We start from the raw sequence: 22,059 nt of genomic DNA on the forward strand, positions 1-22,059 counted from the left end.
AAGATTGGCAGTCTAGTTCCTGTGACCCACCGGCGCTCCAGTTTTCCTCGGCGCGTGCTGACCGCGTCGTCTGTTGGTTGTGTCTGGGGGTGTCGATGGCACGCGGTCGCTGCTGGTGGTCCGTGCAGCCGAGACGCGCCGTGAGGCGTCACCAGCTATCTGTATGGCCACTGCTGTCGGTGGCGAGCCGTGTGACCCGTCCGTTGTCTGGGCGCCGACCCGGCAGGCGGCGCCACAGCTGGAGCTTCCAGCGCTGGTGCCCTGCGTGGCGTTCGTGCTGCGCGACGTGTTCCCGGCGCACGAGCGGTGGCAGTACGCGCGGCGCGGCGACCAGACCGCGCTCGGCCGCGCCTGTCTCAGCCTCTGCCACGCCCTGCTGGCGCTGGAGCGGCCCGGACCGCTGCAGGCGCTGGTGGCGCGCGCGCTTACCGACTCGCCGGCGGCTGAGACGCTGCTCTCGCTGGTGGTGCACGGTGGGTGGGGCGGCACGGCCGCCGGCGACCCTCACCATTCCATTGTGGCGACAACCCTAGTGACCAGGCTTTGCAGCCACACGTCCTAACCAAACGCCGTGACCTGGTTGGCGCCGGAGCGATCGGCGATAGTCTGACTGCGGGATGCAGTGTCCAGCTGGGCAGGATGATTTGCCGTGCGATCCGTTCGGGTGTGAACGACCACATCCTGTGGGTGGTGTTGGACGTGTTGCGGTGTCTTGCGCGCAGCGTTATGATCGTTGTTTTGTGACGAAAGCGTCAGCGGTTACGCGCCACCACGCCCGTCGCCCGTCGTCTTGCAGTCGTTCCCCAGTGTTGCACCATGGTTCTGGCAGGTGAAGCTCGTATCGTCATGCTGCTAGAGGAGCAGACCCACTGGGACACGGGAGCAGGTCTGGAGTTTATCCGTCTCATCCATGTGGCGCTGTCCGTGCTTAACAGGTGCGTCCCACAAGCCTCCTGAGCAGCCAGTGCCATTGAACTCTGTGCGGCAGGTTTTTTGTGGGTGGCATCGTTTCCTGCGTGCGTGGAGTTCATGAGCAGTTGCTTTTATGAATTCTGTCCCTATGTGGTATACAGCGGTGCTAATAACGGCATGTGTCTATTCGGACACACGCCTTGTGACAATGACTAGGGTTGTATGCAGAGTTGTCGGGCCTTGTGGCCTTGTACAGATGTGCGGTTGCAGTTGACTGGCCCGCCTGCTGGCCGTCTGACCTCGTCCGTGCGTGTGTGTCTGACCCTGACCTTTGACCTCTCCCGTGCTTGTGCTTCTGACATGACGTTTGACCCCGCCCATGCGTGTGTGTCTGACCCTGACCTTTGACCTCTCCCGTGCTTGTGCTTCCGACCCGACGTTTGACCCCGCCCATGCGTGTGTGTCTGACCTTGATCTTTGATTTCAGCCATGCATGTGTGTGACCCTGACATTTGACCTCGCCCGTGCGTGTGTGTCTGGCCTGACGTTTGACCTCGTCCATGCGTGCGTGTCTGATCTCTGACCTGTGACATGGCCCGCCGCTCAGACTGCTGATGCTTCGTTGCCGCGCGTCGTCGGTCGGCCCGGAGCCGAGTCTGCTGGAGCGTCTGCTGACCGAGCAGCCGGCCGGCCGCAGTCAGCTGCGGCCCGTGCTGGCCATCGCCCAGTACCTGTTCCACCGGCACAATCCGCACCTGCCGACGCTGGCCATCCGGCTCCTGCTGCGACTGGCCAAGGTGCGACGGCCGGCGGCGCCGCCGACGCACCAGGCCGCCTGGGTCACCAGTCGCCCGTCGCTAGCAGTCTCCTGCACTGGCGGGAGCATGCACAGCATGTCGGTTTGCTCATGAAGTGGTGTCTGCCACCGGACAGGGCTTAACATTTAGCGGTGCGAATTGGAGCGATAGAGCTTCAAGGAGTAGTGCATATCCTACCGAGGGCTGGCGGAGCATATTCGATGTCTCTGTTGGAACCACTGTGCTTCTACCCGTGGAGATGCTTTTCGGTGGCCCGCCCGCGATGTCCCCACTTGCAGAGCCTGTGAGTTGTCCGTCGTTGCCTGGCTGTAAACAGTGACGCTGCCATCTTGCAGTGGGTGTGCCGGGCGCCGGTGTGACCCGGCTGCCGGCCGTCTCTGATCTGACCAGGTGTTCCCGATGTCGCTGCCGGCCTCGCTCGGCCAGGACTCGGACGTCATCTGTGTGCCGGGCGCCGGTGTAACCCGGCCGCCGGCCGTCTCTGATCTGACCAGGTGTTCCCGATGTCGCTGCTGGCCTCGTTCGGCCAGGACTCGGACGTCATCTGCGGCGTCATCCTGACGCGACTCCGCTCCGAAACGGAGGACGTCAACCTGAAGGTGGCCATCCTCGACTTCATAGCCACCTGCGTGACGTCACAGCCGGGCCTGCTGCAGCGGCTCATTGGTGGGTCACACGGGCTTGCCGGGGCTCACACACGGGCTTACGGAGGCAGGACAAAGGGCACGGCTCAGGACTGGACGTTGTGTGCTCGAGATTCATTGTCACCGTGACATTCTCCAATCTTGATAATTCATTTTAATAGGATATGTGACATCATGCATACGCTGCGGTCTTTTTTGTATATATAGATAGTGATGGCTTTTATTTGTCTGACTTTTGCGTGGTCGCCTTCGCAATTAGCAGAAAGTGGAACGTGAAACATGGTGGGTGGGGTTTGCTGTTGCCGTGGATGCAGTGCGTAGTCCGCCATTTTCTGTCGTTTGGCCCACGACTGGCGCTGCTGGGCTATTAATGGCCGAATCTGGCCTAATTGACATCAGCTGTAGCCTCTCCCAAATTCTGCAGGAATTGGTGCCATTGAAACTGAGGAAGGATCGAAGAAGAAGGCCGAGCAGGACGACGAGGGTGGATTCCTGGAAGAGCTGCTCATCATTCTAAAAGAACATAACGATGTAAGGCTAAGCCTGCATAGACTGTCCATCCGAAGAGTGGACCTCTAAAGTTGTGACTAAATTGAATGTGTATGATTGTGGCAGGTATCACAGTGCCCTGCTACTGTGTGAATCACATTTTGCAAATGCCCGCCAGGGATGCAATGTGCTCGTACCTTGTTGTGCATTTTCCAAGAGCACGTGCATCGAAGGCGTGCGTGCCATCGTGTCTGCGCCCACCGCCGACCGACCGCCGCCGGGCCTGACCTGGACCCCGCCGCCGGCGGGCCTGACCTGGACCGCGGCCGCCCTTCTGACGCCCCGCTCCTTGCCGGCAGCCGGACGGGCGCCAGTCGCCGCTGCTGCTGGCGGCGGCGGCGCTCGTACATGCCCTCTGGCTGGGCCAGTGCGGCTCGGCGCTGACCTACCTGAGCGGCGCCGAGCACTTCTGGTCGGACCTGACGGCGCCGCTGCTTTCGGCACCCGCGCCGCTGCCGCTGCTGCTGGCCGCCCACCTGCTGCGCACGCTGGCGCTGCAGCTCTACTACGGCCGGCAGACGGACCGCCGGCTGGCGGCTGTGCTGGCCGGCGTCACCGGCGACGGCGGCCGTCTGCTCAACACGTGGTCAAAGGTGGGCGGCGGACGTCAGGCGGGGCCGGCTCCTCTGTGAGGGCGGAGGCCGTGTGACCGGCCAGTCGCCAGTGCAGCAGGCGGCTTATGAGGTAGGGCCGGCCAGATGCTGCATCACATCGTCCTGCGGCCGGTGCGCACCAGCGTCTTTGCTGCGGCGGCCGTTGCTGGAGTCCGGCCGCCACAGGTCCCTGTGTCTGCACTCTCCGCCCCCCCCCCCCCGCACCTCAACCATATCTGGTGGCTGACGCTCGTTGACCGTGGGTGGGTGGCTGGCACTCCAGCCGCCGCTGGCTGAGTGCCTGACCCCTGATGATGCCGCGCCGCAGCTGGTGATGGATGTGACGTGCTCGCTGTCGTCCGACCTGAACTCGTCGGTGGACCTGACTGGTCAGGAGGAGGCCTCCGAGGAGAAGCAGGACGACGGCGCCAAGCTGCTGCTGGCCTGGCGGGACTGGTGTCTGGTGGCGGCCGCGCCAGGTGAGGTCGGTCACACGGGGTCAGACTGGTGTCTGGTAGCGGCCGCGCCAGGTGAGGTCGGTCACACGGGGTCAGACTGGTGTCTGGTAGCGGCCGCGCCAGGTGAGGTCGGTCACACGGGGTTAGACTGGTGTCTGGTGGCGGCCGCGCCAGGTGAGGTCGGTCACACGGGGTTAGACTGGTGTCTGGTGGCGGCCGCGCCAAGTGAGGTCGGTCACACGGGGTTAGACTGGTGTCTGGTGGCGGCCGCGCCAGGTGAGGTCGGTCACACGGGGTTAGACTGGTGTTTGGTGTCGGCCGCGCCAGGTGAGGTCGGTCACACGGGGTTAGACTGGTGTTTGGTGTCGGCCGCGCCAGGTGAGGTCGGTCACACGGGGTCAGACTGGTGTTTGGTGTCGGCCGCGCCAGGTGAGGTCGGTCACACGGGGTCAGACTGGTGTCTGGTGGCGGCCGCGCCAGGTCACGCGGGGTCGGACAGGTGTCTGGTGGCGGCCGCGCCAGGTGGGGCTGCCGGTCACAAGGGGTCAGACTGCGGGGTCAGGCGGGCTCGGACGCACAGCTCACGTCATTGAGTGACAGGTCGGATGAAGGGCTGTCCAGGGGCCAGCCACACCACACCCCCTCCCCAAGGCGGTCAGAGTCTGACCGAGTGAGGCGCATTCATGGCTTTAAAAGAAAATGTAGGTAACTGAGGCTTCTGGCAGAACGCTAATAGGACCAGTTTTGTTAAAATCAGGACACGTTTTACTTTCCCCAAGCGGCCACGGCCTCGCCCGACGCTGGCCAGCCATTCGAAGGCGGTATTTCTGCTCTGATCCGCTCATACAGAGGTGGTCAGGCTTGGAGCTACTACTCAGGCTTGGACATCAACACACGGGGTGGGAATTGCGGTCAGGACTCGCTCTGGGCTCATGTCAGACCTCGGGTGCCGCCGCGGTCGGCTCAGATACGAGCCCTCGGCTGGGTGCACCGGACACGCGCGGCCATCTGTCGTCTGACCGACGCCGGGACGATCGCAGGCGAGATGGTGAAGCTCTCGACGGACAGCCAGCAGCGCCTACTGCTGGACCTGATGACGGCGCTGGAGAGACAGCTGACCGCCGACGGCCGGCCGCGGCTGGTCAACACCCTCTCGGAGCTGGTCATGACGCTGGCCGCCCGCTGGCCGGAGTGAGTGACGCCATCGGCGGGAGGGACGCCCGCGGGAAACCGGGGCGAACAAGGGTGGAGCAGCAGCAACTGGCGCGTGCTGGCATGTTCATTGTCGTAGTTGAAATGCTGGCTGCATGGTGGTGCACTCGGCGGGCGCGGGTGGGGCTCCATGTGAGATGTTCATGGGACGTGCCGTTGACACCGTTGTGAGTGGTCGGCTGTCCGTTGGCCTGCCGTGAGCAGTGCCGCGGTCTGGGCTGTGCGTCAGCACCGAGCCGGCCATCCTCTTGGCTGGCGTCGCTGACCGCTGATCGGCGGCCACGCGTGGGCAGACGCTGCGCCGAGCGCGCCGTCCAGGAGCGCTGCTGCAGCCTGCTGGAGGCCTGCAGCGCCCGCTTCGAGCAGGTGCACGTGCGGGCCCGCACAGCCGTGCTCACCACCGTGCTGCACACCCTGCAGCAGAGCTCCGGGACCGCCGAGCAGGGTGAGGGCTGTCCCGCAGCTCGGTGCGCCCCCGCTCTCAGCCATGCATCCCCACATCGCCCCACAGCTGTCAGCGAGTTGGCGCTGGCGTGCCGGACTGCTGTGCGAACCTCCTCATTGATGCGCAACTTTTCGTGGACTGGGTGCCGTCAAAAGACTGTGAGTGTGAAATTTTTGGGCCCTCTTGGCACAAGGTAGGATGAAGTCAGTACATCAATTGTGCTGTGTCCTGTCACCGTGGTGTGCCGCCTCTGTGTGTGTCGCTGTGGGCTACGGCCGGCCGCTGACGCCCCGCTGCGGCCCGCCGCCAGAGCCGCCACTCTGGCGGCGCTGCCTGTCGCCCGCCTGCCAAACGCTGGAGCTGGCGCTGCGTCACACGGAGCCGGCCGACGCGCCGGCGCCATCCGTGCGTCTGGCCGGTCTGGCGGCGCTGCTGCTCCGTCAGCTGCAGGCCGTCGCGCCGGCGCGCCGCCCGCTGCCCGGCCGCTCGACGCTGCCGGCCGTGCTGGTAGCGCTGGGACGCCGCCTGCGCCGGCCCCAGCAGCCCGAGCTGTGCGAGCGGCTCCTGCAGGCGGCGCTAGCGGCCGCCGCCCAGCCGGAGGCGGCGCGCGCTGCCGTCTCGCTTAGCCTCTCCAGCGAGCTCTGCCTGCCACTGGCTGATCTGCGTCAGAAGGTGAGCACGCGCCCACGCTGCCGGACCAGGTCTGGGGAGATGGTACTGACGCTCCCTGCGGGGCCTGGTCTGGGGAGATGGTACAGTGATCCCGCTGGGCCTGGTCTGGGGAGATGGTGCAGTGATCTCTTCTGGGCCTGGTCTGGGGAGATAGTACAGTGATCCCTGCGGGGCCTGGTCTGGGGAGATGGTACAGTGATCCCGCTGGGCCTGGTCTGGGGAGATAGTACAGTGATCCCTTCTGGGCCTGGTCTGGGGAGATAGTACAGTGATCCCGCTGGGTCTGGTCTGGGGAGGTGGTACAGTGATCCCTGTGGGGCCTGGTCTGGGGAGATAGTACAGTGATCCCTGCGGGGCCTGGTCTGGGGAGGTGGTACAGTGATCCCGCTGGGCCTGGTCTGGGGAGATGGTACAGTGATCCCGCTGGGCCTGGTCTGGGGAGATGGTACAGTGATCCCTGCGGGGCCTGGTCTGGGGAGATAGTACAGTGATCCCGCTGGGCCTGGTCTGGGGAGATGGTACAGTGATCCCTGCGGGGCCTGGTCTGGGGAGATGGTACAGTGATCCCTGCGGGGCCTGGTCTGGGGAGGTGGTACAGTGATCCCGCTGGGCCTGGTCTGGGGAGATGGTAGGGACAAGCCGTCTGTGCTCGGCTTGGCCTGCTGCGATACCCATCATCCGTCGCCCTACATAATTGCCCATACGTGCAACAGAAAGGACATTAACCAGCTGTAGAAATGCTTGAGCCCTCACCAGTGATGTGCGAGTATTTCACAGCATGTTCCCAAGTAGCCTGACTCCATTGAGTGAGCCATTGTCAGCGCTAGAAGCTGGCCATGTATTGGCCGACGGGACCTGGCGCTGTCGCGTGCGCTGCCCATCGGTGACCTGAGGTCCATGCCGCCGGACTGCCGGGCTGACCTGCCGGCCGTCCGTCCAACAGCTGTTACGTCCGTCTAACAACTGTGACGTCCGTCTAACAACTGTAACGTCCCCCAACAACTACAACGTCCGTCCAACAGCTGTAACGTCCCCCAGCAACTGTAACGTGCGTCCAACAACTAAAACGTCCGTCCAACAACTGTGACGTCCGTCCAACAACTGTAACATGCGTCCAACAACCACTCAAATCGGATGAGGTCGTCACCGCCAGCTGGCTGGGCAGGAGACTTTGCTGGTAGATGTGCAGGGCAGTGTGACAAGCTAGCAGCTGGCGTGAAAGAAAAACGGCCTCTTAAGTTATGAAACCTTGATTAAACACCGATTTTCGAACTCGCGTCATTTAACTGTTGCCGCTCTCATCCTGAGGTGTAGTTGTGCAGAGTAGGCTCGGAGTATGAGCTGTGGAAAATTGTAATAACCCCCACCCCTTCCTCCAGAGAAAACACCAACAAGCGTGTTTTATCCGGGCTTAGCTGACATACATATCGCGATAGATAGCGTTTGTCATTGCCTATCGAATAAAACCATTTTCATTGATTTACCTGGTATAGGGGCCGAGCTATGTACGCAATAATACGTTATGAAATGATAGCGGAAGAACGGGTACAGCTCTGCAAACAAATTGTAAGCGTGTTGTGAGGGAGCGTGTAATCGCTTAAAGGTACTCCATGATGCGTTCCGACTGGAGCTGACCTAAGTGACCAGTCTGCTACCGAGCTCACAGGCAGTTGGAAACCCTGCGGAGCACTCTCGCCAACATCCACAGGCATATATTCCGCATCCATAAATCCAAGATACATATCAACGCAATGCTCAACAAAAGCGTCGTAGGCTGTTTGCTCTTCGGGTGGGGGTGGTTCAGCTGTGCAGCCAAATCGCGCTGAAACGGAAAGGAAAAGTCCATGTTTGCTACGCTGTTCCACTGTAGCGGTATTACGACTGTATGGCGCCCCAACGCTGCGACCGGGTCGGGCAGGCCCCCCGGTTCCGGGTCTAGCGGCCGCCGAGTCGGTCGGGTCCCTCAGCTCCGGTCGATCGGCGTCGGGGGGCGGCGGGCGCCGGGCGCCACGCCGCAGGGATGGCGGCCGGGCGCCGCCGGCTAGCTCGCGCGCGGCTTTGGCGTGAAGCCTAGCCGCATCTCTTCTGCCAGCTTGTCGGGCGGCCGCGCCGCGTTCAGATAGTACGCCCAGTAGCAGACGTTGAAGAGCAAGAAGGCGGCCGGGTACACGACGAACGAGGCCTTCTCGAAGTGTTTGGCGGCACGCGTCCACCGCTCGGAGGCCGTATCGGCGTGGGCGGCCGACGGCGGCGGGGCAGACTGCTCCACCTCGGCCGCGAAGTTCACCGCCAGTCCGCCACGGTTCTCGGCCGCCGTCTGACCGGCGCAGTATCGAATTGAAGAGCCGGGTGGCCGGCGACGGCGGCGGCAGCTCCGGCCGACTCGGCGCGTCGAAGAAGACGGACGGCGTGGCGGCGGGCTCGTCGTCCAGCCCCCCGAACAGGTCGTCGAAGACGCGGCGGTTCTCGACCAGCGCCACCGACACGGGCGTGAGAAACCCGAGCCGTTCTTGCTTGTACGACTGCGAGACGACAAACAGCAGCCGGATGTCGATCAGGCAGTCGACGACGGCGGCGAACACGAACAACAGGCACACGAACATCCAGACGTCGATGGCCTTGATGTAGGATGTCGACGGCGAGTGCATGCTGACGAGGGAGTAGTAGAGCGCGGCCAGCGTCAGCATGGTGGTTATGGTCAGGATGATGCGGCCCTGCGCATACGCTGGCGGGATGATGAATGTCATCCAAGAGATGATGACGAACAGCACAGTGGGGAAGTATATCTGGAGCACGTAAAACTGTAGTTTGCGGGAGAAGATGAGAGCGACGCCGATCCGTGAGAAGGTCCCGGTGGCAGTATTCGAAGTCTCCTACTTTCAATATGCGCAAGCCAAATGAGAACTGGTCGAGGCTGTAATCTGAACTGACTCCGACGGTGCTGTGCGGATCCCACATAATCGTCTGGATTGCCTGCTCCAGGCGCCAGCTTTCTATGTAAATCGGACAATACTGGACATCCATTGGAAAGTTCTGGAAGTCCATCGGACAAGACAGCTTGAAGACACCAAACATCACGTACGTGACGTTACCGTGCTCGTCCACTCGGAAAGTCTCCGCTGCCGCCAGAATCTCGGGTCTATACACTTCCTCGACTCGAATGAGGTACAGATCAGGGACCCACACCTTACGATGGGCTTCTGACGGCACATAACCCGCACTGCCATTGTTCACCTCCTGAATGTACGGGCAGGTGTCTCTGTACTCGGGAGCAAGGTCTAGCCTCCCGTCTGACCAGAATTGTCTGAGCACCATCAAAAGGCGGACTATACCGAATTCTTCGTTGACATCCTTGATTTGCAAGATGTCCACAATAATTCGAACCACCGTCGTGCACTGTTCAGACCGTTCTGCCTCTGACCCTATTTCACATGTCACGTTCCTTTCTCGTTCCTCCGCAGTGAAGTTGATAGACTGGGGCACCATCCGGTTGTAATGATGGCATACCAAAGATATCTCGGCGCAAGCCAGATGGAGAGGGTCGGATTCATCGCCGCTGCCTGGCTGAAGCTTCGAAGTGTTTGTTGTGTTGGATAGGACTGATCCGTTACGTGGTTGTATGGAGGCTGATCTTCCTTCGATGAGATTTGCACTGCCAACCGCTAAAACCGTAGCTAAAAGGACTAATGCGCGGAGCAACTTACAGGCTTTAAACCCAGCTCCATTCTTGCATGGCAGCGCTCTCGCATGCTTATGCGACTGGCTCTTAAATCTGTCGTTTCTTTTGTGATCAGATTTGAGTGTGACTAAATGGATTTAAGTAGGCCGATGGGTCGGTTTGAGCCATTTCCACCATCAGATTCAAACTTCCCCTGGCTTTTTCACTTTAGATAGCTTATCTGAATGAAATATTCCGTGCATGGAGTGCCAGTAAGTTCGCAGCAAAAGGTACCAAACATGCACCCCAGTTGGAGTGTGCGTTATAGTAAAGGTATCTTGTGCACGATGTAAATCTGTACGCACCGAATCAGGACAATATAACACTGCACCGAATGCTCAACCACGATAGTTTCGTTTTCAAGCAAGAATTCGGTCGTTGCACGTGGATTTATTGCTCCACGTGGTTTGAGTAATAACGGGTCGATCCCCTTCGATTGAGCGTAAAACGACCATGGACGCGAACTATTAACCATTAAACTCGATTCCCAGTTTTCAGCTGGAGTCATAGTTAAACATGTCATTGCAGTGCGCACCCAACAAATCCCGTGGTTTTCTATTTTCTTGTTTTGGGCTGTAACATACCTTAGTTTTTACGTAACTATTTGCATTCCACGCCAAGCGTCGTCCGACCCGCGCTGCAAGGCGTGCTTATATGTCGGTAACTCAGCGACGACGCTCGTCTAGCTTACTGTCTGGGGAGCTGGTGGCTGGGACCGATTTAATTTTGTTGTGTGTTTGTGATGTCGGGCTAAGAGCAGATGTACTCCTGTTAGGGTGTGGCAAGATTGATGCAAGACGTGTGCCGAAAATTGACGTCGTTATCAGGGAATTGGTATCGTTATCAGGGGATTTAAGAGAAAATCACTGGGCGAGGAGGATTTGGGCCAGCCGCATTCCGGGTAGCATAAAGCAAAATCTGCGCGATTCGTCAGCCTTTCTGCCAATCCAGCAGTTGCACTCAACTTTCATTTTCCAGTTTGATTTGTTTTCTTAATTTTAACCGGATATTATAGACACTAGTGGCTACTAGTGTCTATAATATCATGTTTATCATGTATTATTCATGCGTCATATCTGCACAGCCACGCACGTATCGGAGATGCTACGGGGGCATGTGCGCCGCTCTGATGTGTCGGCTTGTGCCACTCGAGCAACGGCCTCCGAGCAGCTACAGCTGCTGCGTGTCCGGACTAAGCTGGGGCGCAGGTCGTTCATGTTTGGAGTATCTGGCGAGTGGATGTTGCTGCCCGCAGACTTGCGGGCGGTAGCGGCCGCGAACAACGCTACCTTCAGGACAATCTTGACATGACCTGATCAGTCAAGTCGATAAACACTTGCTGCCATGTGGTCTGCCGCATTCATCTGCGTTGTCTGTTCTATTTTCTGTGACCATTGCATGTACAAAAGAGAGCAGCAAGAGGTTGGAGTTTTTGCAGCGCGTATGTGCACGGGTGAGTAGTGCACAAGCGTTCTGATGACCCGCTACGGGTATTGATAGGTGCTTGGCGCTGCTGGGAAGGCCCTTCGGTTAAACCGGTTAAGTCGGTTATATAGGCCCCGATAAAGTCCAGCCGATTAAGCCGTCGAAAAAAGTCACTTAGTTGCGCGAGCAACGATTAATTTTGGGATCCCCATTTGCATGACGTTAATCGACGTGAGTAGCGACCGTGCACGCGACTTAGGATCGCAGATCGACTATGGTCGTGGTGATTTTAGGTGTTTATATTCTGCAATTTTGCATCTTATTTATTCACGACTTATGTAGTGTTGCTTGACGCCATCGGAGACGTCGCAGCCGTGAGAATTCAACGAACTGTCATTTGTGGATCAGACTGGAACTGTACGGTGCGGGAGCGGCGGCGATCAGAGCGTGACAACGGACGGAAGTAGTGAACACGTGGCTGCTTCCAATTTTCCGGCACACAAAGGAGGCGCAGCGGTAACCGACCGATAGCTGAACTCAGGCTGCTGTTTAAACTTAACGCGGGCTCATCTGCACGCCGCATTATAAGATGTCGGACTTGTTTTGTTAACTGTGCGTTCTAGTATTACCAGCCCGCGCCGTGTGACTGTGAAAGTGCTCCAAACATGTGTTCTGTCTATTCAGTACGCGCCATTAGCAAGTGGTGAGCTAAGGCGCGTGTGTTTGCCGCGGCCGACTCGACGACGGAGGCCTGAGTTTAGCTTTTTGAACTGCTAGAGGTAAGCTGTGCCTGGAGACAAGAGCACACGCCCATAGCAGCTCCGGGGCACGTATTCCCCTTCACCAAATTTATAGAATATATTTATTTGCGCGTAGCCAAATATTGACAGTCAAAAAGTCCAGGTGGGCACTTAACAACACCAAGTACATGCAATGTTACTTGACGATACACGAAGAATTATGCGTCTGTGACGCCCTGAACTCGATTTTTTGGTGGTGATTTGTGTTGCCGTCACCCTCCCTGCTTGGGACGCGGAGAAGCAAGCCGTGTGGTTGAAGCCATCCCCTAAACCGGGATGTCATCACTGCACTCAGCTCAAGTATGCAGGGAAAATTTGTGTTCTTTTGTTAGGGGGGGGGGGAGAGGGAGGCAAGCCGATGTTGCGGGCCGATGTTGCGGGGCAACACCCAGCGTTTTGCGGAGAAGCGGCCTAGTCTGTGGCCTGGACCCTCTGTGCTGCTGAAGGGTCGGCCGCCAGCGTGGCGAACCGAAGCATGTGGCAGACGGGCGCATTGTCCGAAAAAAGGTTGCTCGATGGGGTATGCGCTCAATAAAGGGGCGGCTTTTATGCAGCAGCTTCTTGTTGGAGCCAGGACATCATGAAGGCATGTGTCGTATTATAAGCTGACCTAAAGTCACTTCCACGAAACCAGTGAAATATTCGGAGAGCATGCCATACAAGGGACGCTGCCAGTGACTGCCGACAAGACCATGCCATTGGCTGGAGCTCTGTCAAGATGCACTGTCAAACGATGTCCCTGGTGAGGATGAATGTTTTGAAAAACGAATGGGACGGGCAAAGAAGTCGTGATGAACGAGACCATTCATTTGAAAGACGAAGATAACAGTGGAGACACCATGAATCGAAAAAGAATGGCTCACTTCAGCCCCAGCCTCGCACCGGGGGCGGGGCTGGGGCGACTGGTGTTCTCCCGGGGCGGGACTGAGTCGGTCGGCGCTCTCCGGGGGCGGGATTGAGTCGGTCGGGGCTCTCCGGGGGCGGGATTGAGTCGGTCGGCGCTCTCCGGGGGCGGGATTTGAGTCGGTCGGGCTCTCCGGGGGCGGGATTGAGTCGGTCGGGGCTCTCCGGGGACGGGGATTGAGTCGGTCGGGGCCTCCGGGGCGGGATTGAGTTCCGGGCGGGCGCTCTCCGGGGGCGGGATTGAGTCGGTCGGGCTCTCCGGGGGCGCTCTCGGGGGGATTGAGTCGGTCGGTGCTCTCGGGGCGGGCTGAGGGGCTCTCCGGGGGGCTGAGTGGGGGGCTCTCCGGGGCGGGATTGAGTCGGTCGGGGCTCTCCGGGGGCGGGGATTGAGTCGGGTCGGGCTCTCCGGGGGCGGGATTGAGGCGGTCGGCGCTCTCCGGGGGCGGTATTGAGTCGGTCGGGGGCTCTCCAGAAGCGGGGCTGAGTCGGTCGGCGCTCTCCATGGGCGGGGTTGAGGTCGGTCGGGGCTCTCCATGGGCGGGATTGAGTCGATCGGCTCTCCAGGGGTGGGGCTGAGGGGTCGGCGCTCTCCAGGGGCGGGGCTGAGGCGGTCGGGGGCTCTCTGAGGCGAGGCTGAGGCAGTCAGGGCTCTCTGGGGCGAGGCTCCGGTCCGGGCTCCCGGAGGAAGGGCAATGCTGATAGCGATGGCGGCGGACGGTCTGGCGGTCGTCCGGTTGGCCTGCCTCAGTTGACCAGCCGTGTGCGAGACATCCGCGCCCACGCCCATCTCAGCTGTCATCCCCAGCTGGTAGTCGCGTGACCACACCCACCGGACCGTGTGGAGGCACGTAGCCAGCTCACTCGCCGCCCGCTCCATCTTGCAGCTGGGCGGAGAGTTCAACAAGGAGTGGCGCGGCGTGTGGGTGCTGATGGTGCATCTGTGGACGACGCTGCTTCGCTCGCAGAAGCACTTTTTCGTGGCGGACGCCCTGGACTTCGCGGCGGGTGCACTGCGGCGCCCTGTGCGCGGCCGTCTCCCAGGTGAGCGCGCTGCAGGTGAGCAGCCTGCAGCGCAACCGTGGCCCTGGTGAGCGTGTCCTGAGGCGTGCTCTGAGGCGTGCCCTGAGGCGTACTCTGAGACACATCCTGAGGTGTGCTCTGAAGCATGTCCTGAGACGTGCCCTGAGGCGTAACCTGAGGTGTTTCCCGGGGCATGCCCTGAGGCGTTAGGACCGCGAGGCGACTGGCAGGTCGTTGGCTGGCGGTTGCTTTGTATTTTTTTAAGCTGTCGAGTAGTCGGCCATTCGGACTTATTTTTCTTGGAAGTTGGCTAGCTGGTGTGTATCCTGTATAGCGTGTCGCCTTTGTTGTACTTACTGTTGGGTCGGCCTGCTGTTAGAGCATATTGTAAGGACTATACAGCCATGATGATGGCTGCGGGCTTACGGTGAGGAGAATACAGCCATGATGATGGCTGCGGGCTTACGGTAAGGAGAATACGGCCATGATGACGGCTGGCGGCATCCATGCCATGATTCTCCAGACACCTCTAGCATACTGGTGTTTGATTTCGGCGCGTGCTGTGGGTAGCGGTGTCAGTTTTTAGAGCCGCGCTTGACGCGTGGCAGTGGAGCCGGCTCGCTCGGCACCAGCGTTGCGCGATAAGGTGGCGCGCCGTCCGGGCGGCGCTGGGAACACCGCCGTGCCGTCCGGGCGGCGCTGTGCTCACCGCCGTGCCGTCCGGGCGGCACTGTGAACACCGCCGTGCCGTCCGGACGGCGCTGTGCTCACCGCCGTGCCGTCCGGGCGGCGCTGTGCTCACCGCCGTGCGGCGCGCCACAGCTGCGGACCAGTCTGCAGCCGGCCGACCTGGAGGAAACGGAGGCGGTGCTCAGTTTCCTGGCGACGCTGATGGACTTCAGCCGGCAGTGGAGGCAGCGGCACCGGCAGTCGTTCGACACGCTCCTGGTGAGTCCGCTGTCCCGCCGCCGGTCAGTCCCCGGCTAATGGTCAGTCCGCCGGTCCAGTCCCTGGCTAATGGTCAGTCCCGCCGGCCGGCCCCGGCTCGCATGCCGAGGCGACCAGAGCCGGCCGGCCCCCCGGCTCGCGTGCCGAGGCGACCAGAGCCGGCCGGCCCCCCGGCTCGCACGCCGAGGCGACCAGAGCCGGCCGCCCCCCCCCCCCCCCCCCCCCCGGCTCGCACGCCGAGGCGACCAGAGCCGGCCGGCCCCCCCCCCCCCGGCTCGCACGCCGAGGCGACCAGAGCCGGCCGGCCCCCCGGCTCGCATGCCGAGGCGACCAGAGCCGGCCGGCCCCCCGGCTCGCATGCCGAGGCGACCAGAGCCGGCCGCCCCCCGGCTCGCATGCCGAGGCGACAAGAGCCGGCCAGCGCCTCCTGGTGACGTCAAGGAGGTCTGAAGCGGTGCCGTGTCGACCGCGCGTGTCAGTGCACCCGTTCGCACAGATGCTGGTGGAAAGGCTTGACTTCGAATGAATGACTACCTCCGTTGGTATCGACTAATTACGTTATGTTGTGTCTTGCGCAGTTGCATTGACAGTAGTCATATGCTTGCACTTTATCTTACTGTGTTGTTCATGTCTTACATTGTCTGGCACGTGTCAGCCTTTTTCCAACGGTAGCGTAAATGATGACATTGCTGCCGGCGATTTCAAAAATTTCTGTTTTGTGTCAATCGGTCTAAACTTTTCATTCCCCAAGAGGCCGTTGCGCATCACTAAGCATCACGAATGAAATTTGCCAGACGTGGCCTGGATTGCAAGGCTGGATCCGGGGTCCCACAGGGCTTGTGCTCATGAGATCCTGGTATCTTTTAGGGGCTCCGGGCACATGCCCGAAAGCCGCCACTTGTCTCTGGAACGTCGGGCTCTCAGCTTCGCATGAGTCCATGTTTGAGGGCGCTGGCTAGAGACCAGCGGCGGCGCCCAGTGTCACCTGCAGCTGCCACAAGCATCTGCCAGGCGCCGGCTCGGAGTGCGCTGAGCGCCCGGTGTCGTACGCCGCAGGCCTGGCTGAAGGGGTGCGTGGGCATCTGTTTCTGGTACGTCTGCCGGCCGACGGTGGTGGCCGTGCTGCTGGAGCGGCCGCACACGCTGGCCGGCAGCGAGCAGCTGAAACGCGTCCGCCGCCTGAGCAGCACCGACCCGGACCCGGAGCGGGCGCCGCCCCAGGTCACACGCGTACAGAACAGGTCAGTGACACGGCCCCCCGCGCCCGGAGCTGGTCACGAGGCACACGGCTGGCAGCGGGTCGCCCCCCCCCCCCCCCCCCAACTGCCGTGATGTGGTACGCTAGTCGCGTGTCGGAGCTGGTCACGAGGCACACGGCTGGCAGCGGGTCAGCCCCGCCCCCCCCCCCTCCCCCCCCCCAACTGCCGTGATGTGGTTTGCTAGTTGTGTGTCGTGTGGAATGGCTGACGTGGTGAGCTCGAGACACGTGATCCCATGCGTTCAGCATCGCCCCGACAGTGCCGGAACTCTGGCTCCGGGAGGTGGACTGTGTGGCCTGACGCTGGTGTTGCCGGCCGTCCAGGCTGGTGCGGCTCTCGTCGGTGTGTCTGGTGGCGCTGCACGCCCTGTCGCCGCCGCTGCCGGAGCTGCTGACGCAGGACGGCCGCGACCTGAGCGGCTGGCAGCGACTGGTGAGCGCCGGCTTCGGCTCGCCCACACTGGACAAGCCTGGCCCGCCGCCGCTAACGTACGGCACCCTGCTGGCCGCCGTCAACGTCTGCGTCCGGCCCTTCACCCGGGTAAGAGGTGCCGCACAGAGGGCAGCGGCAGTGGCGGGTGGGTGGAGGCCGTCCGGCCCTTTACCCGGGTGAGAGGCGCCGCACAGAGGGCAGCGGCAGTGGCGGGTGGGTGGAGGCCGTCCGGCCCTTCACCCGGGTGAGAGGTGCCGTACAGAGGGGAGCGGCAGTGGCGGGTGGGTGGAGGCCGTCCGGCCCTTCACCCGGGTGAGAGGTGCCGTACAGAGGGGAGCGGCAGTGGCGGGTGGGTGGAGGCCGTCCGGCCCTTCACCCGGGTAAGAGGTGCCGCACAGAGGGCAGCGGCAGTGGCGGGTGGGTGGAGGCGGTCCGGCCCTTCACCCGGGTGAGAGGCGCCGCACAGAGGGCAGCGGCAGTGGCGGGTGGGTGGAGGCCCGTCCGGCCCTTCACCGGGTGAGAGGTGCCGTACAGAGGGGAGCGGCAGTGGCGGGTGGGTGGAGGCCGTCCGGCCCTTCACCCGGGTGAGAGGTGCCGCACAGAGGGCAGCGGCAGTGGCGGGTGGGTGGAGGCCGTCCGGCCCTTCACCCGGGTGAGAGGTGCCGTACAGAGGGGAGCGGCAGTGGCGGGTGGGTGGAGGCCGTCCGGCCCTTCACCCGGGTGAGGGGCGCCGCCCGAGGGCAGCTGCAGCGGGTGGGCGTGTGGTGTCCGACTGGTGGAGGGGAGGAACGATTCAGCACCGCGGCGCTCTCACAGCGGAGGACCAGGACAATGCGTTGTTAGTTTAAAAACTCCTGTTGGATCTGATCAGTGTGTAATGAGCTCAGTCGAGCGGATTTTGAGACGGTGCGGCCAGTAATGGGCACCACTGAGACATGCGACATGCCTGTATATTGAGACGTTCAACAAAACCAGATGCGTCGGGGTGGTCGTGAACATTGCAGTAAGATGCCTCAACACTCAGAGTGAACATGAGGTGGAGCAATTGTTCGGTGGAAGAGTGTCGTCCGTGCACTTCGCCATGTTTGTCTGGCACTTCCCTCTCACTGCTGGACCACAGTCAGCCTCGCATCTGTCTGCAGACGCGGTTGGACAGTTTGGGTTAGGAGGTGGCGAGCCAACGGCTGTGTTCTGCTCCTTGTGTGGTTTTATCAACATTGTGCAGAGTTCAGGTCGGCAACTACTAAGCTCATTAAGCACACAACACTTCGATGATGGCATAGCCCCCTTATTCAGACCACCGGGCACACACAGATACACAGACACAAGCACTTGTGAGCCCTGACCCCTGGCATCCCATCGCGCGGTTCCAGTGCATTTCGATGGTGAAAGTTTGACGTGCCGTCGGCACGGTCCGTCCTATGTGACTTTTGACGTGGCCACTGCCACCGGCCACGGGCAATATCCGTCGAGGGAGAATTGGTGAGCGCTTAAGGCGATCCGAACCCACCCCGCCGCGGGTGAATGGGTCGGAAGGCAGCCTCTGTAGCCAGCTGCGCTACCCGGATGGACCGTTGCCGTGGTTTTCAATCAAACTATAAAGACATGACAGGTCACGGTCTGCAGGCGTCACTACATTGAAGTCATCAGCTATCGAGTAGCATCCCTATTTGAATACCCGAGCACATGCACACACGCTCATACTAAAACACACACGAGTGCACGCGCAAACCCACACGCACGCGTACGCACACACATAAACCTAAACGCACACGCACATACACACGCGACACGCACACCAATAATTGCTGTTGTGGGATCGTTCCAACCGCAAGACAAGTTACAATGGATTATTGATTTTAGCTTCCTGCCATGCATTGCTGTTGACGTGGAGACTTCGACGCCAAACGCGTGAAAATTGAAGTGTTGCACGCTTAGTGGATTTTATAGATACCTACCTGACATCTGCGCAATCGTGACATAGATAAACCAAGGAACGGGAATAGCCTTGCACTGGCCACCTCGAACTAAACCCAGCGTGTTTTCCGCCCCGACGCGCATCAGGTAAACGCACGCGTGCACAAACTGAAGCATGCACGCACATGTACGCACGTACGCACGTACTCACGCGCACCGCACGCACCCACGCCGCACGTACACACGCCTCACGCGTGCATGCGAGCGCCAGTAAGTACTGTCATGGGAGCGTCCCAACCGCAAGATGAGGTACAATGAAACGGTGCTGTTGGCTCGGTGTTAGTGGCTGCTTTAAGAATGGGTTTCAACGCCAAAAAATGAGTAAAACTTTTATGGAAGGCCTTTTTGCTTCGTGGGTTTCGTGGATATCGGCCGGAAGTGTTTGATGTCGTTCGTAGAATTAGTCAAGGATCGACAAGTTCTCTGTCCAGTTAAGTCTCGTTAAAATTAGCCAAGGACCGGCAAGTTCTCTGCCCGGCAAGTCCCGGTAAGTCTTGCCGGTGGACGGTAAGTCCCGTTGCTGGCCATCGTATTTTGAAGCTTGTGCCTCTGTGCCGGGCGTGCCGTACGCTGTTCCGCTGCGCCTGGCCTGGCCTGGCCTGCATCCGTCTGCGCTGACGGAGTGCGGCGTGCGCCGGCCTGCGTCCGTCTGCGCTGATGGAGTGCGGCGTGCGCCGGCCTGCGTCCATCTGTGCTGACGGAGTGCGGCGTGCGCCGGCCTGCGTCCATCTGCGCTGACGGAGTGCGGCGTGCGCCGGCCTGCGTCCGTCTGCGCTGATGGAGTGCGGCGTGCGCCGGCCTGCGTCCATCTGCGCTGACGGAGTGCGGCGTGCGCCGGCCTGCGTCCATCTGTGCTAACGGAGTGCGGTGCGCGCCGGCTTGCATCCGTCTGCGCTGACGGAGTGCGATGTGCGTTGCAGGCCGAGCCGGCGCGCCGCTCCTCCGGCACCGGTAGCCACGAGCCGCTGCTGGAGCTGCGCGCGGCGCTGCTGACCGGGCTGCACCAGACACTAACGCTGGTGCTGGAGCAGGCCGTGCTGCACCGGCTGCTGCCGCCGGCCGACGCCGACGACCAGCCGCTGAGCTGGGACCAGCTGCGCGAAGAGCTGGTGAGGCACGCTGCTGTCAGCACTTTGCACACATGCAGAAGGCAGTCAACAGCAATGTTACACTCAGGTGCTCAGTTTGTTGAAGTCTGTTACTCCTACAAGATCTGGCATCATGCTGCCGATCCCTTTTGAAAACTGCGTGCATTTACAGCGGCTGGCTTTGGTGAGGTTACGTGGTAAGGAATGTTGTGGCGAGCGGGGCCGAGCATGACCGAGTCGCTTCCTGGATCATCTCCTGCTGGCTGTGGGGCTGCGGCTTACCAGCCTACCAGTGACTCTGAGGGGCATTGAAAACATCGGACCGAGCACTGCTCTTCCGTCCAATCCATTGCGTTTGTTGTCGACCGTAGGTGCATCGCTGGTGCGAGAGCCAGTAACTTGCGGTGGCGGCTGATTTGGAGCCCACGGGCATCGTGCAGATGGGTGCAGAAGTGTTCATGAGCACATTACCTGGCAGTGGGGAATTTCGTAACGGCGTATGTGGATAGCAAAGAAGAAAAAAGACGAAGCATGTACCCCCTCGTAGGTCGTAGGCCAGTGTCAATTATGATGCTGTCATGCCAGCTCAGCAGAGCACTGATGAGTGAAGTGCGTTTATCAAATGAAGGCCAGGCAGCCAGACTGTCAGTCCGGTGCCTAGCGCCCGTAACACAGGTCCTGTGGCCATGTATACGTGTATGCCAGTCTGTGCCGGCCGCTGTCGTGACCGCCGCCCGCGGGCCATTTTGCGGCGGGCGGTGACGCCGACCGTGCCGCCCCATCGACAGAAGCCGTTCCTGGACAGCGTGCGGCGGCAGCAGCAGGGCCGGAGCTCGCCCCACCCGCAGGAGGGCGGGCCGCCGGCCGACCAGGCTCTCCTCCCGCTGCTCGACCGTCTGGTCAACGCCGTGCTGAAGTGACCCGCCGCTGTCGACCCACGGGCCTGGCCATCGTTGATGCTTTCATTTGATAATACATCGTTCGAGAATGGGACATGGCTTCCTGGCCGCGGACGCGGAGGCCGGCGGAAGGGTCAGCGCGCGTGCCACTCAGTCGGGCCGAGCGTTCGTTTGTCGCGAGCTCGCAATCCCATTACCGCGTACGTTTTCCGGCAGATTTAACCGTGTCAGCCCGTCAGAAAGTGTTTGCACTGTCGAATGCACGATCTTCACTGTCGCCCGGTGAGACTGGTATGTTGGAATAGAGAAACACAGCCCAACTTTTGCCCCTTGGGCAGGCTAACATGATCAACAACATGTGTTCGGGGGCAGAGCGCTAGGAAATGACGAAACCGACCCAAAAAATGTGCTATTAAGCATGTTCCTCCACGGATCTGGCCAACCTCAAAGAAGGGGCTCCAGCCTCTCCCCTCCCCCAATTGAACAGGAAATTTCACCCCTGGGTCAAATTGCACTGTTAAGGTATACCAAAGCATCATTGAAACAATTTTGCCCATATGGTCGAAACATTCTTGGCAGCGTGCGGGGCAAGTGGTAGGGATATGTTCATCGTCTCATTCCGCTGGAGCTACTCTAAACCCAGAGTAAGCCATGAAATTCGTGTACTCCAAATAACCGTACAACCGGAATGGGCCCATTTGTTGGAGGGATTTCAATGTGCATAGATTATTTATGCTTTTGTGGAAATGGTTGAGCCATCGCCACTGCGGCCAGCTGTGATAATGACAGCTAAGTAGTCACATTATTGTTAGGTGACCACGCTATGACGTCTTGTCGACTTTGCCAAATAGTATACAGTTCTCGAGCAGCTCTCTGCATTGCCGTGCTCCTGAAGGTTAGTATACGAACGTTGTGTGGGCTGTTTCGCCGCGTTTTGCCGTTCGTACAGCGGCGAAACGATCTCCTGATACTCAGGAGACCGTTTATGGGCTTATGTTTGACTCGGGCGCTTTTCGTGACCTAAGCCCACCTAACGTCACCACGGTCTGGAAAGGAAAGGTTACTGCCAATTGCGCATCGGTTGGCAAATGCCTATCGGTCCCAAAAAACTCCGAGCATGGGGTTGCCTGCAGATCAGTTCATGGTGATTTCGGGCATTTTTGGAGACACTTGACCTCGTCTGAGGTCACCGTGTTTTGGCTAGGCTAGGTTATCGACCGTGGCCCATCGATTGGAAAGGTTTTGTACGGATTGATCCCGTAAGCTCGGAGCGTGGGATTTCCTCCC

General features: G+C 60.4%; 3 protein-coding genes across 3 annotated transcripts; 2 read left to right on the forward strand and 1 right to left on the reverse strand.

Moving 5' to 3' along the window:
* The first annotated feature begins 397 nt into the window (after positions 1–397).
* LOC119112552 (nucleoporin NUP188 homolog) lies at positions 398–7,263 on the forward strand. The gene is made up of 11 exons (XM_037236768.1): positions 398–473; positions 830–935; positions 1,520–1,709; positions 2,225–2,396; positions 2,799–2,905; positions 3,223–3,363; positions 3,845–3,963; positions 4,474–4,496; positions 5,015–5,165; positions 5,480–5,631; positions 7,247–7,263. The coding sequence occupies exons 2-11, from the start codon at positions 847–849 to the stop codon at positions 7,261–7,263; spliced, it is 1,161 nt and encodes a 386-aa protein (XP_037092663.1). The 5' UTR covers positions 398–473; positions 830–846.
* On the forward strand, positions 6,216–20,861 carry LOC119113279 (uncharacterized). Its single transcript, XM_037237636.1, has 7 exons — positions 6,216–6,303; positions 14,034–14,190; positions 14,992–15,117; positions 16,174–16,358; positions 16,700–16,916; positions 19,706–19,894; positions 20,662–20,861. The coding sequence occupies exons 3-7, from the start codon at positions 15,061–15,063 to the stop codon at positions 20,791–20,793; spliced, it is 780 nt and encodes a 259-aa protein (XP_037093531.1). The 5' UTR covers positions 6,216–6,303; positions 14,034–14,190; positions 14,992–15,060; the 3' UTR covers positions 20,794–20,861.
* Positions 8,374–10,098, reverse strand: LOC119112560 (uncharacterized). Its single transcript, XM_037236775.1, has 3 exons — positions 9,386–10,098; positions 8,671–8,952; positions 8,374–8,395 (listed from the first exon to the last, which is right to left on the reverse strand). Exons 1-3 carry the CDS (start codon positions 9,787–9,789, stop codon positions 8,374–8,376), a joined length of 708 nt encoding a protein of 235 aa, XP_037092670.1. The 5' UTR covers positions 9,790–10,098.
* Positions 20,862–22,059: the final 1,198 nt, after the last annotated feature.

Source organism: Pollicipes pollicipes, unplaced genomic scaffold (assembly GCF_011947565.3).
Source record: "Pollicipes pollicipes isolate AB1234 unplaced genomic scaffold, Ppol_2.1 Scaffold_7261;HRSCAF=8764_pilon_pilon_pilon, whole genome shotgun sequence".
NCBI lineage: Eukaryota > Metazoa > Arthropoda > Thecostraca > Pollicipedomorpha > Pollicipedidae > Pollicipes > Pollicipes pollicipes.